General features: G+C 38.7%; 1 protein-coding gene across 1 annotated transcript in view; it reads right to left on the minus strand.

Annotated features, from left to right (window-relative positions):
• SEL1L2 (SEL1L2 adaptor subunit of SYVN1 ubiquitin ligase) overlaps window positions 1-19,282 on the minus strand; it is a 123,549-nt gene that overhangs the window by 70,701 nt on the left and 33,566 nt on the right. Inside the window, exon 4 of the mRNA XM_061209838.1 lies at window positions 15,686-15,854. Within this exon, the coding sequence (XP_061065821.1) occupies window positions 15,686-15,854 (169 nt within the window). The remainder of the gene's footprint in view (window positions 1-15,685; window positions 15,855-19,282) is intronic.

Genomic DNA, 19,282 nt, shown 5'->3' on the forward strand with positions numbered 1-19,282 from the left:
GGGTTTGTTTTTGTGGGTGTGTTTCTTCTCTCGTGTTTCCAGCCTAGAGAAGTTCCTTTAGGATTTGTTATAAAGCTGGTTTGGTGGTGCTGAATTCTGTTAGGTTTTGCTTGTCTGAAAAGCTTTTGATTTCTCCATCGAATCTGAATGAGATCCTCTGCGTAATCTTGGCTGTAGGTTTTTCTCTTTCATCACTGTAAGTATATCCTGCCACTCCCTTCTGGCCTGCAGAGTTTCTGCTGAAAAATCAGCTGATAACCTTATGGGGATTGCTTTGTATGTTATTTTTTGTTTTTCCCTTGCTGCTTTTAATATTTTTTCTTTGAATTTAATTTTTGTTAGTTTGATGAATATGTGTCTTGGTGTGTTTCTCCTAGGGTTTATCCTGTATGGGATTCTCTGCGCTTCCTGAACTTGGGTGACTATTTCCTTTCCCATGTTAGGGAAGTTTTCCACTATAATCTCTTCAAATATTTTCTCAGACCCTTTCTTTTTCTCTTCTTCTTCTGGGACCCCTATAATTCGAATGTTGGTGTGTTTAGGGTTGTCCCAGAGGTCTCTGAGATTGTCTTCAATTCTTTTTATTCTTTTTTCTTTATTCTGCTCCTTGGCAGTTATTTCCACCATTTTGTCTTCCAGCTCACTTATTCGTTCTTCTGCCTCAGTTATTCTGTTACTGATTCCTTCTAGTGTATTTTTCATTTCAGTTATTGTCTTGTTCATCTCTGTTTTTTCTTTAGTTCTTCTAGATCTTTGTTAAACATTTCTTGTATTTTCTCTATCCATTCCTCCATTCTATTTCCGAGATTCTGGATCATATTTACTATCATTACTCTGAATTCTTTTTCAGATAGATTGCCTATTTCCTCTTCGTTTATTTGGTTATGTAGGTTTTTACATTGCTCTTTCATCTGTGACGTATATTTTTGCTGTCTCATTTTTTTTTTCCTTTTTTTTATGAGTGGGATTTTGTTCCTGTCTTGCTGGTTGTTTGGCCTGAGGCCTCCAACACTGGAGTTTCTAGGCTGTTGGGTAGAGCTGCGTTTTGGTGCTGAGATGAGGACCTCTGTGAGACCTCACTCCAATGAATATTCCCTGGAGTCTGAGGTTCTCTGTTAGTCCAGTGGTTCGGACTCGGAGCTCCCACCACAGGAGCTTCAGCCTGACCCTTGGCTTGTGAACCAAGCCGGTTAACTTGGGGGTTCCTCCCATCTCCTTGGGCATCAGGGTCTCTCACCAGTGGCCATCAGGCACCCTAGTTGTGGGGAGACACTAACTCCACGTCTTCCCACACTGCCGTCTTGACTCCACCCTCCAACAAGGCTTGTAATGTAGGAATTGTGGAATTGTTTCCCCAAAGTTATTTTGTATTGCTTCTGTCAGGTTTCCAGATTTATTGTCTTATTGGTGGAAAGAAATTTGTGTATGTGAACATATTGGCTTGAAAGTGTTCACACACACACACAGAAAAATCAGGTGGCATAAATTCAAATTCATATCTGTATAAGGTGCAGGGATATTGTGTAGGTTATTTTCCAGGAACATGTTTTTCCCTGTGAGAGTCTAAGTGGAGGAAAAGCTTCCTTGATATTTACATATAATGGTGGGTGGTTTGTTGTTTTTTCCTAATCTCCCCTTTCACTGTATGCACAGCTCTATGAGACTCTTAGTTTTATTCATAACTCTTCATCTCAACTCCCTTGTCAAAGATCTTTATGTCTTATTTATTTTCCCAGCCTGGGATTTAAAATCCAAGGCTCATCCATTACCAGCTCTGATCACAGCTTGACAAAACATCAACTCACATGCTTATTTTTCATTATTTCTAGCACCTGGGGATTTCAGTTTCTTGTGAGCCCAGGTCTTCATTTAAAAAAAGTGTTTTGGCATATATTAGGTGTCATTTTTAGGTATTTGTAAGCAGTAGGATTTTCATATTGGATTAAACCACCATTTTGCCAGAATAGGAGCTCTTTAGTGATTTTCTTTTAAAGTAAATTCATTTACAAAAAAACTTGTGTTGATTTAAAGAAAAACTTTAAGTAATAGGAAAGGTATTAAATGGTACACAGATTGGGTTCCCTGATAAGCAGACTTTAAGAATTTGGAGTATTTATTAAGAAGTGCCCTTGGGACTTCCCTGGTGGTGCAGTGGTTAAGAATCCGCCTGCCAATGCAGGGCATATGGGTTTGAGTCCTGGTCTGGGAAGATCCCATATGCTGCGGAGCAAGTAAGCTCATGTGCCACAACTACTGAGCCTCTGCTCTAGAGCATGTGAGCCACAACTACTGAGCCTGCGTGACACAACTAGTGAAGCCCGTGTGCCTAGAGCCTGTGCTGTGCAACAAAGACAACCACTGCAATGAGAACCCCCCGCACAGCAGTGAAGAGTAGCCCCCACTCACTGCAGCTAGAGAAAGCCCACGCGCAGCAACGAAGACCCAATGCAGCCATAAATAAATAAAAAGAAAAGAAAAAAGAAGTGCCCTTGGGAACCACACCTGGTGAAGAAGTTGGATTAGGCAGAAAGAGAAGCTGTGATGCAAGCTGCAACAGAGAAGAACAAACCCGACTCCATATCAGATCTATTCCTTTAATTCTAACCCTTGTGTTCTGTCGCCTGTGCTCAGTCATGCTGGCTCTGCTCCTTTTGTAAAAGAATGTTGCTTATAGCCTGAAATATACATGACAGCCCATTCTCAAGGTTCTGACCTTTGAAGGTATAACACTTTTCCATTCATATAGAGATAAAAATTTGCAGAACAGAAAATAATAATTGTCTTCTTGGTGGTATATAGGAACATTGTGACCAGACCTACTTGGACAGCTGTAAGAACAAAGGATTCCTGCACCAAAAAGTTTGCAACAGTGAGCCATAACTCCTCCCATCTTAGTATAAAAGAAGCCTGAATTCTAACTCAGGTAAGATGGTTCTTTGGGACAGTAGTCCACCATCTTCTCAGTCTGCTGTTTTTCTGAATAAAGTCTCTATTCCTTGCCCCAACAACTTGTCTCTTGATTTATTGGCCTGTCATATGGCAAGCAGTACAAGCTTGGACTCGGTAACAAGCCTAGTGAAACCCTTTCCTGACCCCAGAGGGTACTCTGGAGCTAACATGTCTCTTCTAACTCATCCCAATTTAGACTGACATGGTCAGGCCTTTATGTTCCTGAATTGATTAGTCATTGGAAGTTGGCTCTCCCAGGAAGGAGGCATAACCTTGGGCTATGCAGTTGTCTGCACCTGAGACAGTCTCTAAAGTGACTGACTGCTGAAGGCTGTCTGTGAACTGCACTTCCAGCAACTGGGCAACAAGTCCTTCATTGAAGAGAGGATCTGAATGGCACTTCCCAGTGTCCTCCACATACATTCCACAGTCAATAATGTGGAATACAAATGATAAACTTAGCCTAGCTGGTCACAGACCCTAGAAGTGAGAAAAAAGAATGCCAACCCTGGCTTAAAGCAGGATTCTAAGACACTCCCCTCCAACCAAGCACATAGGAGCTGTATGGTCTAATCACCAAAATTAATAATGATTAATTCCAAGAAATGCCAGGAAGGATCTGGTCAGGAAGGACAAAGAAGCTAGTGTTCCAGTTGCCTGCAGGAATAGGCTCCACTGTTCCCACTGCATGATTAATTATTGATTTGTCTTGCTAACAATTAAATAAAGATAATTACTCTATTAGACTCAATTCTGACTCAGAAAGAAGAATTAGTTATTGAAGTTCTAGTGATAAGATATCCTGCGAGAAAATGAGCATGCCATTAAAAAAAATGTAATGGGATATGAAAGCATTGTGTTCAACTATAAAACACCATCCAAACATACTCTAAAAATGTAAGGGTTTATTATTTTTATGTAGCACCTATATTGTAGTATATTGTAGATAATGCTAAACTTGGAGTCAGAAGATCTGAGTTTACATCCTAGCTCTATATAGGAAGAATTCAACTCAATTTAATTCAGCAAATATTTATTCATATTAAGTATGTGACAGACACAATGCCAGGCACAGATCTTGCCTTGAATTAAAGGGAAAACAAATGTTATTGGTTATATTTGACAACCTCTAGGTAAAGGAAAAAGTGATAGAGATCTGAAAATTGGTAGACAGTTCCCCTATTTTCAAGATGTAGAAAAATATATTCATATTCTAGAACCAGCTTGATGCTAATCTCCTTAATTTCTCTTTCATTTTTTGAACAGATTTTTATACACAGTTTGTGAGCCTTGAGTTAAGGAGATATTATCACTAAGAATCAGGAAGTTTTTTGAGAATGTTAGGTTAAATCTAATTTTTCTTTTCTGAAGGACTAACAAGTCTGGGGAGTAGCATTTATATAAAACACCTATATCCCATTTTTTATGATATCCTGTACACAAAATGTTGAAATGGGAACTGAATGAGAATGGGATTTCGCAAGGTTTTTAGCCAGCTCTATAACCATGTATAACCCATATTTCTGGTTCATTTCATAGCTTGTAAATCTTCCAAGGAAGGTTACTTCTCCATGGCTTCCTCTACTTTCTTAACTACTGATTCCATAGGTACTGTTCCTGACACTAGGCTTCTGTGTGGGGTTGAAGGTGGGGGATCAGGAAAGTGTGTCTGTCTACCTTCTATCTACCAATGCTTATTAAGCCATCTTCCCAAACAAGGGCAGTGCACTCTGTACAAGGCATTCTGATAACTAAAATTTTATTTTTTCAACCTCATCACATGTAGATTTTTATCTGTTATCAGTGGGTAAATATAATATTAGAGATTTATGGTGGATTATTGTGGGCTCTAGGCTCTAAACTTGGTCCTGTCTGGTTAACGTCTGTAACAAGAATTTGGGTAAAAGATTGGAGGGCATGCTTGTCAAAAATTTGAATGACAGAAAACTAGGAGAGTTTGATTGATACAACTGATAGGTTGAAATAGTCCCAAATGAACACAATGAAACAAATAGATATAAATGTAAAAGATTTCACTTAGATTCAAAAATTTAGTGAACACATAAGGATTAGGAGATATCTGGCTGTGATGATCAACTTTATGTATCTATTTGGCGAGGCTACAGTCTCTAGTTATTAAGTCCTACATGAATCTAGTTTTTGCTGTGAGGGTATTTAGCAGACACCTTTAAGTAAGCGAGATTATCCTAAATAATCTGGGTTGGCCTGATTCAAACAGTTGAGAGGCCTTAAGAATGGAACTGAGGTTTCCCTGAAGAAGAAAAAAGTCCACCTGTAAACAGTAGCTTCAGCTCCTGCCCGAGACTTCCAGTCTGCCTTGTGGATAAACTACCCTGTGGGTTCCGGACTTGCCCAGCCAGCTCCCATAATCGCATAAGCCAATACCTTAATATAAATCCTTTAATATATATCTCCTACTGGTTCTTTTTTTCTGGTTGAACCCTGACTGATACACTGGCTTAGTACTTTTAGGTGCGAAAAGATTTCAGTTTGCTCTAAGTTTGTTACGCGTCATCGCTGTGAGTGGGGGCCAGAAACAACTCACAGGGTCTTAGAAACAATATGCAAGAGCCACAGCATCCAGTGAAGGGGAGCAACAGCTCCATTGCTGGAGTCCATACCCATAGCAGGATTATTCTTTCCACCTCCAGCTGCCTAAGATCACTGTGGGGAAGGGATTTTGGTTTAATGGAAGCTAACTTTATAAGAAAGAGATATATTAAATAATGTCACAGGCTGCCCTGTATGATATAGTGAGCTTAGTCACAGGTATTTAAGTAGGAGCTGGTGTCATCTGCCAGGAATATCTGATGAAAGATACTAGACTAGATGACCTCTAATGTTCCCTAATTCTAAGGTTCTGTAATTTTACTTTTAATAACTATGCTTCTAATGCATGCCACTAAATGTCCTCATCCTTTTAGTTCATGCCATTTAATTTCCCTTGTCTGGAAAACCTGGTGTGTTCGTTGTCTTCTGATTGCTTTTCTAGAGCCATTCCATCCTGCTCTATGTCCATATGGGCTTCTTCAAAGGACTCCCTTGCCCTCCAGCTTCTGGTTAGGTTTGGCTGAGAGGCACCAGCTGGAAGTACAAAAGGTAGGAAGAGAACGAGGTAGGAGTATTTATTCTCCAGCTCCCCAAGTCTGGGTTGCTGCAGGCTGGCTTAGTCCCTTGACCTCACGTCATAGTTCTGTCAGAGGGTCCTCTCCACATACCTCTTGCTTTCTTTCTCAGCATCCCAGTAGCCACTACTGCCCTGAGACCCTGCAGACCTAGGGGTGGTAATGCCACTGCGGTTACTATCCTGGCTTTCTCCACACCCTGTCTGCACTTTTAGAAATAGGCCCTTGACTAAACTTTACTCATATGAATTTCATTTTTTATTTTTTAAAAAATATCTATTGTATATATGTGCCACATCTTCTTTATCCATTCATCTGTCAATGGACATTTAGGTTGGTTCCACGTCCTGGCTATTGTAAATAGTGCTGCAATGAACGTTGTGGTACATGTCTCTTTTTGAATTATGGTTTTCTCAGGGTATATGCCCAGTAGTGGGATTGCTGGGTCATATGGTAGTTCTATTTTTAGTTTTTTAAGGAACCTCCATACTGTTTTCCATAAAGAGGTAGACGTAGAAAATGGACTTGAGGACATGGGGTGGGAGGGCAAAGCTGGGGTGAAGTGAGAGTAGCATTGACATATATACACTACAGAATGTAAAATAGTTGGCTGGTGGGAAGCAGCAGCATAGCACAGGGAGATGGGCTCGGTGCTTTGTGATGACCTAGAGGGGTGGGATAGGGACGAGGGAAGGGAGGCTCAAGAGGGAGGGGATATGGGGACATGTATATGCATATGGCTGATTCACTTTGTTGTGCAACAGAAACTAACACAGTACTGAGAAGCAATTATACTCCAATAAAGATCTATAAAAATAAATAAATAAATATATCACTTCTCAAAAGTAAATTTATTTATTTATTTGGTTGTGTCCGGTCTTAGTTGTGGCAGGCAGGCTCCTTAGTTGCGGCTCACCAGCTCCTTAGTTGTGGCATGTGAACTCTTAGTTGCAGCATGTATGTGGGATCTAGTTCCCGGACCAGGGATCGAACCCAGGCCCCCTGCATTGGGAGAGCGGAGTCTTAACCACTGCGCCACCAGGGAAGTCCCCATATGACTCAAATTAAATGTGTCATTTGTTTCCTGTCAAAAATCCTACCTGGTACTTCAAGTAACACGCATGTCAACATTTTTATGTCCTATATAGAGCCAACTCTTCAAATGAGCAGTGAACCAGTCTTTTGGAGTAAATGTGGGAAAAATACTCTTAAAATATTAAGATTAAAAAAATTAAAAAATCTTTGTCGAAGCAAGACTCTCATAAAGACCAAGGACAGACTAGGGTCAGTACAAGTCCTTCCAGCTCCAAAACTAACCTCTCTCTCCTCTGGAATTCCTTGGTTCTCAATTTCTATCTATTGCTCTTATTAGTAGTGATCACTTTTCTATGTTTACTTCTGGCAGAAGGAAACATTTTCTAATTTGTGTAAATATTGATGAATGGATGTTATGACTATTATAAGACAGGGGTTCTCAAATGTCCTTGAAACATTTAGGTAGGCATCAATGGATGTATGTACGCTCCTAGAGATGTGGAGGACAGGAATACATTTCTTTAAAGTCTTAGGTTTGATAATTCAAAGTGTGAATTTTGAAATCTACTGCATACATTATACTGTTAGTTCTAAAATGTTTTCAATTATTTACTATTATTTTTTTCCCCATAAATTTATTTATTTATTTATTTTTGGCTGTGTTGGATTCTTGTTGCTGGGCATGGGCTTTCTCTAATTGTGGCAAGCAGGGACTACTCTTCGTTGTGGTGCACGGGCTTCTCATCGCAGCAGCTTGTCTTTGTTGCGGAGCATGGGCTCTAGGTGCGCGGGCTTCAGTAGTTGTGGCTGATGGGCTTCAGTAGTTGTGGCTCGTGGGCTCTAGAGTGTAGGCTCAGTAGTTATGGTGCATGCACTTAGTTGCTCCGTGGCATGTGGGGTCTTCCTGGACCAGGGCTCAAACCCGTGTCCCCTGCATTGGCAGGTGGATTCCTAACCACTGTACCACCAGGGTAGTCCCTACCATTATTTATTTCCTTTAAAATCTTCAAGTAAATTTGGTGCTCAGGAAATTGAGCATCTTTACCATACAGTTCTATATTTGCCCTAAGCCATTTTGAGAAGCAAGGGATTAAAATTTCTTAATATTGTCAGCATACTTTTGTGAGATGCATATGGTATAGTGGCTAAGAGCTAGAGGACTTTGACACCAGACCATCTAAGACCAGACCATCGAAGTTCAAATCCTAGTTTCCCTACTAAATATTGGTTTTATAATGCTAAGCAAATTATTTCTCTGTGCTGCAAGTTTCACACCTTACAAAGTGGAAATGATATAACCTATCTTAAGTGAACATTAAAAAATATGGGGAATGCTCAATTAGAGTTAGCTTATTATCTATTATTATTAGGTATAATATAACCAGTTCCATACAAGGGAAAGGGATCTCATTTGAAGGGTGACATTAGTTACTCTTTTAAACAGCAGAAGCTCTCTTACACAACCTCTACCTACCTTATTCGCCAAATTAATCAATGATTTTCATGTCTTCTATCCAACTTACTGACCGATGTCCACAGCATATTGAACTAGTTTGTGGTCAGTGGGATTCTCTTTAGTACAGGTGTTACTTCTGTTCCCACCCTTTGCATACTTACCAAAGATCAGGAGTGCTTGATCCCAAATCTATTTGTATCAATTGTGCTGTTATTATAATTACAGAATTTAATCAAACAATATGTAAACTTACTAAAATAAGTACAAAAAGAAAATGTCATTTCTATGTAAAGTGATTGAAATATTATGAAAAAACATGATAGGGAGAGCCACTAAAAGTTATCAAATTTAGTTGTAGGCAAAGCATTTATAAATGACTGGGGGAAAAGTCTGCAAATATCTGGAAGGATTTTGCCCATACTTGTTCCATAAATGTTTTTAGCTCCTTTTTTCATTAAAAAACTGAGATGGGAAATCATAGATGATACAGTTTGAGTGTGGTTTATACTAGAAATGCCAATCAGTAGACCAATGCTAAATAAAAGGCAGTCCATGTTTCTATGCCAAAAAATGGTCAAATGTACGTTTCAATGTATTTGATGTAGATTTAAAAGAACTTTAAGATATGTACATATTTTTATAATGCCATTAAAAACTGATATTCTTAATTTATCTCTGCCAAAGAAGATTCCCTCTCCTAAATAAGATGTTAAATTATAGAAACTCATACATATCTGTTAGAAAAGAGAAAGTTTTCATGTATCAGACTTAAATGTTGAAAATTAGTCTTAAATTTTATAATTGAGCACCAGTTAACTCCTGCACACAGAATCTATGGAGACATTGTTTATATATATATATTTTAATACATCTTTATTGGAGTATAATTGCTTTACAATCGTGTGTTAGTTTCTGCTGTATCACAAAATGAATCAGCTATACGTATACATATATCCCCATATTCCCTCCCTCTTGCATCTCCCTCTAACCCTCCACAGCCCACCCCTCTAGGTGGACACAAAGCACCGAGCTGATCTCCCTGTGCCATGCTGCTGCTTCCCACTAGCTATCTATTTTACATTTGGTAGTATATACATGTCCATGCCACTCTCTCACTTTCTCCCAGCTTACCCTTCCCCCTCCCCACGTCCTCAGGTTCATTCTCTACGTCTGTATCTTCATTCCTGTCCTGCTCCTAGGTTCCACAGAACTTTTTTTTTTTTTTTTTTTTTTTTTAGATTCCATATATATGTGTTAGCATACGGTATTTGTTTTTCTCTTTCTACGGTATTTGCTATCTCTTTCCAGATATTTCTCTTCACTCTGTATAACTGACTCTAGGTCCATCCACCTCACTACAAATAACTCAATTTCATTTCTTTTTATGGCTGAGTAATATTCCATTGTATATATGTGCCACATCTTCTTTATCCATTCATCTGTCGATGGACACTTAGGTTGCTTCCATATCCTGGCTATTGTAAATAGTGCTGCAATGAACATTGTGGTACATGACTCATTTTTGAATTATGGTTTTCTCAGGGTATATGCTCAGTGGTGGGATTGCTGGGTCATATGGGAGTTCTATTTTTAGTTTTTTAAGGAACCTCCATACTGTTCTGCATAGTGGCTGCATCAGTTTACATTCCCACCAACAGTGCAAGAGGGTTCCCTTTTCTCTGCACCCTCTCCAGCATTGATTATTTGTAGACTTTTTGATGATGGCCATTCCGACCGGTGTGAGGTGATACCTCACTGTAGGTCTGATTTGCATTTCTCTAATTATTAGTGATGTTGAGCATCCTTTCATGTGTTTGTTTTCAATCTGTATATCTTCTTTGGAGAAATGTCTATTTAGGTCTTCTGCCCATTTTTGGATTGGGTTGCTTGTTGTTTTGATATTGAGCTGCATGAGCTGCTTGTATATTTTGGAGATTAATCCTTTGTCTGTTGCTTCATTTACAAATATTTTCTCCCATTCTGAGGGTTGTCTTTTGGTCTTGTGTATGGTTTCCTTTGCTGTGCAAAAGCTTTTAAGTTTCATTAGGTCCCATTTGTTTTAGTTTTTATTTCCCTTTCTCTACGAGGTGGGTCAAAAATGATCTTGCTGTGATTTATGTCACAGAGTGTTCTGCCTATGTTTTCCCCTAAGAGTTTTATAGTGACTGGCCTTACACTTAGGTCTTTAATCCATTTTGAGTTTATTTTTGGGTATGGTGTTAGGGAGTGTTCTAATTTCATTCTTATACATGTAGCTGTCCAGTTTTCCCAGCACCACTTATTGAAGAGGCTGTCTTGTCTCCATTGTATATTCTTGCCTCCTTTATCAAAGATAAGGTGAACGTATGTGCATGGGTTTATCTCTGGGCTTTCTATCCTGTTCCATTGATCTATATTTCTGTTTTTGTGCCAGTACCATACTGTCTTGATTACTGTAGCTTTGTAGTATAGTCTGAAGACTGGGAGCCTGATTCCTCCAGCTCCGTTTTTCTTTCTCAAGATTGTTTTGGCTATTCGGGGTCTTTTGTGTTTCCATACAAATTGTGAAATTTTTTGTTCTATTTCTGTGAAAAATACCATGGTAGTTTGATAGGGATTGTATTGAATCTGTTGATTGCTTTGGGTAGTAGAGTCATTTTCACAATGTTGATTCTTCCAATCCAAGAACATGGTATATCTCTCCATCTGTTTGTATCATCTTTAATTTCTCTCATCAGTGTCATAGTTTTCTGCATACAGGTCTTTTGTCTCCTTAGGTAGGTTTATTCCTAGGTATTTATTCTTTTTGTTGCAGTGGTAAATGGGAGTGTTTCCTTAATTTCTCTCTCTGATTTTCCATCATTAGTGTATAGGAATGCAAGAGATTTCTGTGCATTAATTTTGTATCCTGTTACTTTACCAAATTCATTGATTAGCTCGAGTACTTCTCTGGTAGCATCTTTAGGATTCTCTATGTATAGTATCATGTCATCTGCAAACAGTGACAGCTTTACTTCTTCTTTTCCGATTTGGATTCCTTTTATTTCTTTTTCTTCTCTGATTGCTGTGGCTAAAACTTCCAAAACTATGTTGAATAATAGTCGTGAGAGTGGACAACCTTGTCGTATTTCCTGATCTTAGTGGAAATGGTTTCAGTTTTTCACCACTGAGAACGATGTTGGCTGTGGGTTTGTCATATATGGCCTTCATTATGTTGAGGTAAGTTCCCTCTATGCCTATTTCTGGAGGGTTTTTATCATAAATGGGTGTTGAATTTTGTCAAAAGCTTTTTCTGCATCTATTGAGATGATCATATGGTTTTTCTCCTTCAATATGTTAATATGGTTTATCACATTGATTAATTTGCATATATTGAAGAATCCTTGCATTCCTGGGATAAACCCCACTTGATCATGGTGTATGATCCTTGTAATGTGCTGCTGGATTCTGTTTGCTAGTATTTTTTAAGGATTTTTGCGTCTATGTTCATCAGTGATATTGGCCTGTAGTTTTCTCTTTTTGTGACTTCTTTGTCTGGTTTTGGTGTCAGGGTGATGGTGGCCTTGTAGAATCAGTTTGGGAGTGTTCCTGCCTCTGCTATATTTTGGAAGTGTTTGAGAAGTATAGGTGTTAGCTCTTCTCTGAATGTCTGATACAATTTGCCTGTGAAGCCATCTGGTCCTAGGCTTTTTTTGTTGGAAGATTTTAAGTCACAGTTTCAATTTCAGTGCTTATGATTGATCTCTTTATATTTTCTATTTTTTCCTGGTTCAGTCTCGGAAGGTTGTGCTTTTCTAAGAATTTGTCCATTTCTTCCAGGTTGTCCATTTTGTTGGCATATAGTTGCTTGTAGTAATCTCTCATGATCATGTATTTCTGCAGTGTCAGTTGTTACTTCTCCTTTTTCATTTATAATTATATTGATCTGAGTCTTTTCCCTTTTTTTCTTCATGAGTCTGGCTAATGGTTTATCAATTTTGTTTATCTTCTCAAAGAAGCAGCTTTTAGTTTTATTGATCTTTGCTATTGTTTCCTTCATTTCTTTTTCATTTATTTCTGATCTGATCTTTATGATTTCTTTCCTTCTGCTAACTTTAGGGTTTTCTTGTGCTTCTTTCTCTAATTGCTTTAGGTGTAAGGTTAGGTTGTTTATTTGAGATGTTTCTTGGTTCTTGAGGTAGGATTGTATTGCCGTAAACTTCCCTCTTAGAACTGCTTTTGCTGCATTCCATAAGTTTTGGGTGGTCGTGATTTCATTGTCATTTGTTTCTAGGTATTTTTTGATTTCCTCTTTGATTTCTTCAGTGATCTCTCGGTTATTTGGTAGTGTATTGTTTGGCTTCCATGTATTTGTACTTTTAACAGGTATTTTCCTGTAATTGATATCTAGTCTCATAGCATTGTGGTTGGAAAAGATACTTGATAGGATTTCAATTTTCTTAAATTTACCAAGGCTTGATTTGTGACCCAAGATATGATCTATCCTGGAGAATGTTCCATGAGCACTTGAGAGGAAAGTGTATTCTGTTGTTTTTGGATGGAATGTCCTATAAATATCAATTAAGTCCATCTTGTTTAATGTGTCATTTAAAGCTTGTGTGTCCTTATTTATTTTCATTTTGGATGATCTGTCCATTGTTGAAAGTGGGGTTTAAAGGCCCCTACTGTGATTGTGTTACTGTCGATTTCCTCTTTTATGGCTGTTAGCATTTGCCTTATGTATTGAGGTGCTCCTATGTTGGGTTCATAAATATTTACAATTGTTATATCTTCTTCTTGGATTGATCCCTTGATCATTATGTAGTGTCCTTCTTCGTCCCTTGTAATAGTCTTTATTTTAAAGTCTTTTTTGTCTGATATGAGAATTGCTACTCCAGCTTTCTTTTGATTTCCATTTGCATGGAATATCTTTTTCCATTCCCTCACTTTCAGTCTGTATGTGTCCCTAGGTCTGAAGTGGGTCTCTTGTAGGCAGCATATTTACGGGTCTTGTTTTTGTATCCATTCAGCCAGTCTATGTCTTTTGGTTGGAGCATTTAATCCATTTACATTTAAGGTAATTATCGATATGTATGCTCCTATTACCATTTTCTTAATTGTTTGGGGTTTGTTATTGTAGGTTTTTTCCTTCTCTTGTGTTTCCTGCCTAGAGAAGTTCCTTTAGCATTTGTTGTAAAGCTGGTTTGGTGGTGCTGAACTCTCTTAGCTTTTGTTTGTCTGTAAAAGTTTTAATTTCTCTGTTGAATCTGAATGAGATCCTTGCTGGGTAGAGTAATCTTGGTTGTAGGTTTTTCCCTTTCATCACTTTAAATATGTCCAGCCACTTCCTTCTGGCTTGCAGAGTTTCTGCTGAAAGATCAGCTGTTAACCTTATGGGGATTCCCTTGTATGTTATTTGTTGCTTTTCCCTTGCTGCTTTTAATATTTTTGCTTTGTATTTAATTTTTGATAGTTTGATTCATATGTGTCTTGGCATGTTTCTCCTTGGATTTATCCTGTATGAGACTCTTGGTGCTTCCTGGACTTGATTGACTGTTTCCTTTCCCATATTAGGGAAGTTTTCAACTATAATCTCTTCAAATATTTTCTCAGTCCCTTTCTTTTTCTCTTCTTCTTCTGGGACCCCTATAATTCGAATGTTGGTGCATTTAATGTTGTCCCAGAGGTCTCTGAGACTCTCCTCAATTCTCTTCTTTCTTTTTTCTTTATTCTGCTCTGCGGTAGTTATTTCCATTTTTTTATCTTCCAGGTCACTTATTCTTTCTTCTGCCTCAGTTACTCTGCTATTGATTTTGTCTAGAGAATTTGTAATTTCATTTATTGTGTTGTTCATCGTTGTTTGTTTGCTGTTTACTTCTTCTAGGTCCTTGTTAAACGTTTCTTGTATTTTCTCCATTCTATTTCCAAGATTTTGGATTATTTTTAGTATCATTATTTTGAATTCTTTTTCAGGTAGACTGCCTATTTCCTCTTTATTTGTTTGGTCTGGTGGGTTTTTGCCTTGCTCCTTCATTTGCTGTGTATTTCTCTGTTTTCTCATTTTGCTTAACTTATTGTGTTTGGGCTCTCCTTTTCTCAGGCTGCACGTTTGTAGTTTCTGTTGTTTTTGGTGTCTGCCCCCAGGGGGTAAGGTTGGTTCAGTGTGTTATGTAGGCTTCCTGGTAGAGGTGACTGGTGCCTGTGTTCTGATGGATGAGGCTGGATCTTGCCTTCTGGTGGGTAGGACCGCATCCGGTGGTGTGTTTTAGGGTATCTGTGAACTTATTATGAGTTTAGGCAGCCTCTCTGCTAATGGGTGGGGTTGTGTTCCTGTCTTGCTAGTTGTTTGGCATGTGGTGTCCAGCAGTGGGGCTTGTTGGTGGTTGAGTGGAGCTGGGTCTTAGCATTGAGATGGAGGTCTCTGGGAGAGCTCTCACCGATTGATATTTCGAGCGGCCGGGAGGTCTCTGGTGGACCAATGTCCTGAACTAAGCTCTCCCACCTCAGAGGCTCAGGCCTGACACCTGGCCGAGCACCATGACCCTGTCAGCCACACGGCTGGGTCATCCTGGAGAAGATGCCCTGAAGCCAGGAGAAAGCTAGATGGGAGACCTGTCCGAAGGCTTGTTTGATGAAATCATGCAAAGGATGGTGACATTCTGTACCCAGGCTCTACTCGCGAAGGGGAAAGTGTGCCTCAGGAAGGTGAGCGAGCGCTTCCACTCTTTATATTTTCTAGACTCTTCCTGCATCCAGAGAAATCTATGAACTATGAATTAAGGATCAGTTATGTCTTTACTAGAGACAGTTTTAGATTGCTAGACCAGAAAAAAAAGAGCACTATATTAACTTCAATTTTCTTTAAAGTAAGAGGGTTTCTATTAGCAGAATATCTGAAATGTTTTATTTACATAATTATGGAGGTTTTTTAATTCATGAGTCTTAATTATCAACCATGCTTATTATCATCAGTACAAATTCTAAATTAAGTCAGTGGGCAAAAGCTGACAAAATTTAAGGCTTTTGTGTGTATAACTCTTTATGACTATATCCTAAGATTTTTTGGAACGTAGCTACAAAATTTGATTTTAGAGTACATGAAGTCATTTTTAATTTACATGTGTGAGGGCATTCTACTTACAATGATTTTTACTTCTTTTCCACAGATGTTTATTTCGAATTCCTTTCATTCTTAATTTATGCTGATTGTTCTTTTTTTCTAAGAGATTTTCTTTTTTATTGATTACATTTATCGATTTTTTTTGTTCCAATATATTTGATAAATATTGTTTGATTTCACTCACTGATACCTACAAAGAAAAAGATTTTTGCTCATTTTTTTATGTGTAGCTTTTTAAAATGAAACAAGTGACTCTTTAAAAACCAGCTTTACTGAGATATAATTCATATGCTATAATTATAAATGTATAATTATACATTTAAAGTGTACAATTCAACGACTTGTAGAATAGTCACAGATATGTGCAATCATTACCACAAGTTTAGAACATTTTTATCACTTCAAGAAGAAACCATGAGTCCTTTAGCTATTACCCTCCCTCTTCTCCCATTCCCTCTACTCCCAGCCCCATGCAATCATTATCTATGTTCTACATCTCTACACATTCCCCTATTCTGGATTTCAATATGAATGAAATCATATAGTGTATGAATTTTCGTGACTGACTTTTTTCACTAAGCATAATGTTTTCAAGTTTGATCCATGTGGTAGCATGTATCAGCACTTCATTCATTTATATGGCCAAATATTATTCTTTATATGGGTATACTACCTTTTGCTTATCCATTTGCCTGCTGATGGACATTTGGACTGTTTTTACCTTTTGGCTATATGAATAATGCTGCTATAAACATTCATATACAAGTTTCTGTATGGATAAATGAGGACTTTAAAAGTGATTCTTCTTATTGTAGGGTTGCCAGGTTCAGCAATGGAAAATACAGGGTGCCCAGTTAAATCTGAATTTCACATAAGCAATGAATTTTTTAAAAGTATAAGTATGTGACAAAGATTGTATGTTAACAAATGGACCCACAGTGTATGATGGCTCAGTGGCCGCTCTGCAATAACCAGGTGTTCAAGTCAGTGGCAGCTCTGCTCTGTGCTTTCATTCAGGGACCTGGGCAGGTAAAGGCTGTGCCAGCTTCAACATGTGAATTCCAAGGTTTCCCAGAGTATTGATATCTAGTAGACAGAAAGGGAAAGAGCATAGAAGATCTTGTGCAGAAAGTGTTTTCTGTTTGTTCGTTTTGTTTTGTTTTTTGCTTTGTTTCATTTGGTTTGCTTTGCTCAATTTTCTTTTATAGGCCAGACCTAGAAGTGGCATACAGTGCTTTCAGTCACTTTCCATTGGCTGAAGCTGTCACACGGCCCCACCCAACTGCAAGGGGTGTTGGGAAATATAATCTATCTGGGTATCATGAAGAAGAGAACATGGACTTTGATGGGCCTCCAGCATTCTTTGGTACAATGGGATTATCATATATTATTGCTATTAAAAGAAATTGAATTTTTCAATTCAAAAGTAGCCAACAGCTAAGTTGAGGAGGAAGTAAAGCTTGGCAAATGCCTCTGATTATCTGGTGTTTCTATATCCTCCTTCTACAGAGGCTGTTTCCTGATTTTGATTCCTTTCTCACCTAGTAGGAGTGGGCAGAACAATAGCCAGCTGGAGCAAGTATCAGGGAGCCCTGGCAGACAGAGAGCTTTCCTCTAACTCTTAAAAGCATCTGAAGATTATATAACTCAATAACAAGTATTTATTGAGTGTCTACCTCAGACCCTGTTCTAAGAGCTGGGGAGATAGACACAAACAAAAATATTCCCTGTCCTCATGAAGCTGATGTTCTGGTGGGGAAGATAAGAGTCAACTGATAAAAGGAGGTTTAAAAAGACAAGAGTAAGGGGATGGAACTGATCGAAGTTGGTGTTATTTGATACGGATGGTAAGGGACAAGTTCTCTGATAGCATTTGAGTAGACCCACTAGGAATTGAACACATAGTGGCAAATAAGACAGAAGAATTTTCTGATCTTATGGAGTTTTCATTCGTCTGTGAGAAGACAGACAATAAGCAGTAAACAAGTTAGTATCATGTATCAATATATGCTATGAAGAAACTAAAACAAGGAGATGTAAAAAAGAGTGATATGCAGGGTAAAGAGGGATTGGTGTACAGGTAATTTAGATTGGATGCCCAAGAAGCCTCATTGAAGAGGTGACTTTGGAGCCAAGAATTTAACGACAGGAAAGTAGTCCTGCCTAGATATGGGGCAGAGCATTCCAGGCAGAGGGAATAGCAAGTACCAGTGCTCCAAAGCAGAGACAAACGTGTATGTTCTAGGAACAGAAATAAGGCTCCAGTGACTGAAGGAGTGTGAGCTAAGGGGAGAATTACAAAAGAGAAAGACAGAGAGAAGTAGGGATCATATCATGTAGGGACACGGTAAGGAGTTGACATTTTATTCAAAAGACAAGAGGAAGACACTGGAGGGTTTTAAGTGACAGGCTCTCATTTACATTTTAGAAAGAAGGAACATTCTGGCTGACATATGAAGAGCAGATTGCACAGGATTAAGGGTGGGAACAAAAAGAACAGTTCAGAGACTATTGTAGTCAACCAGGTGAGGGATGATGGGACTCAGATGAGTGTAGGAGCAATAGAGATAAATTAGATGGGCAGATTTAGGATATGTTTTGGAAGTAGTGCAGATAGGGATTGGATATAGGCTTATCCCCAAGGACAAAGCTGAAGATAACTTCTTGTTTTTTGGCTGGACCAGCTGAGTTGATGGAGATTCCAGTTACAGGGATGAAGAAGAATGGGGAGCAGGGAGGAACTGTGGAGGAAGGAATCATTCTCACACCGCCACACACATACATGTGGTAATGTCTCCAAATTGTGTGACTATATACATGGAAAACAAAAATGTTTTGGTTTTTTGTCTAAGTGGGGGTAAGTGTGAATCATGTTTGCTATGGAATGGGAAGTGAGCATTATTCCCTGCAAATGGGAGATAGCAGAGAAGTTAAAGAAGAACTGGAAGGTAAGGATTCTTTGCCTGTCAGACTTACTTTCCCTAGGGCTCAATAATCAAGGGTGTATCTTGCTTTCCTTAACTATCTGTGTCCCCTTTTTCCCCCATCTCACATGCCCCAAAACAGTCACTGTTCCTTGGCACTATGTAAGGTCCTAAATTCTGCTGAAAAACCTCTTTGGGAAAAGAGCACATGAAAAGTAAGAGCTTATTGAAAGCATCAGTGAGGACGAGAGCAGTGGCAAACCCAGACTAGCTCAGCACTTCCTCATTAGTGGCCCCTGTTGGGGGGATGAGTGAGGTGCTACAGAGCTGTGACAGAGAGAGCAAAATAAGCGCTAGCAGCCCAGCCACATAAGGTCTTGAGGTAGGAGGACTTGGTCCAGCCTGTAGCCTTATGGAAGTTGGCATGACTTTTCCCGTGGAAGGAAAAAAAAAGCAAATTCTCTCAGCTCCACTTAAGGTCTACAGAATCAAAAACTCTGGAGGTGAAGCCCAGCCATCTGTGTTTTAACAAGTCCTCCAGCTGATTCTGATGCATGTGAAAGTTTGGGAACCCCTGCCCTAGGTCGTAGTGAAGAAGGTAGACAGCAAATTAAAATGGAATTAAAGTACACAAATAAAATATTATAAAATTTCTATCACTCATCAAACAGTGAAGATATTTACACATATAACA

This window comes from Eubalaena glacialis, chromosome 13 (genome assembly GCF_028564815.1).
Source record: "Eubalaena glacialis isolate mEubGla1 chromosome 13, mEubGla1.1.hap2.+ XY, whole genome shotgun sequence".
Lineage (NCBI taxonomy): Eukaryota > Metazoa > Chordata > Mammalia > Artiodactyla > Balaenidae > Eubalaena > Eubalaena glacialis.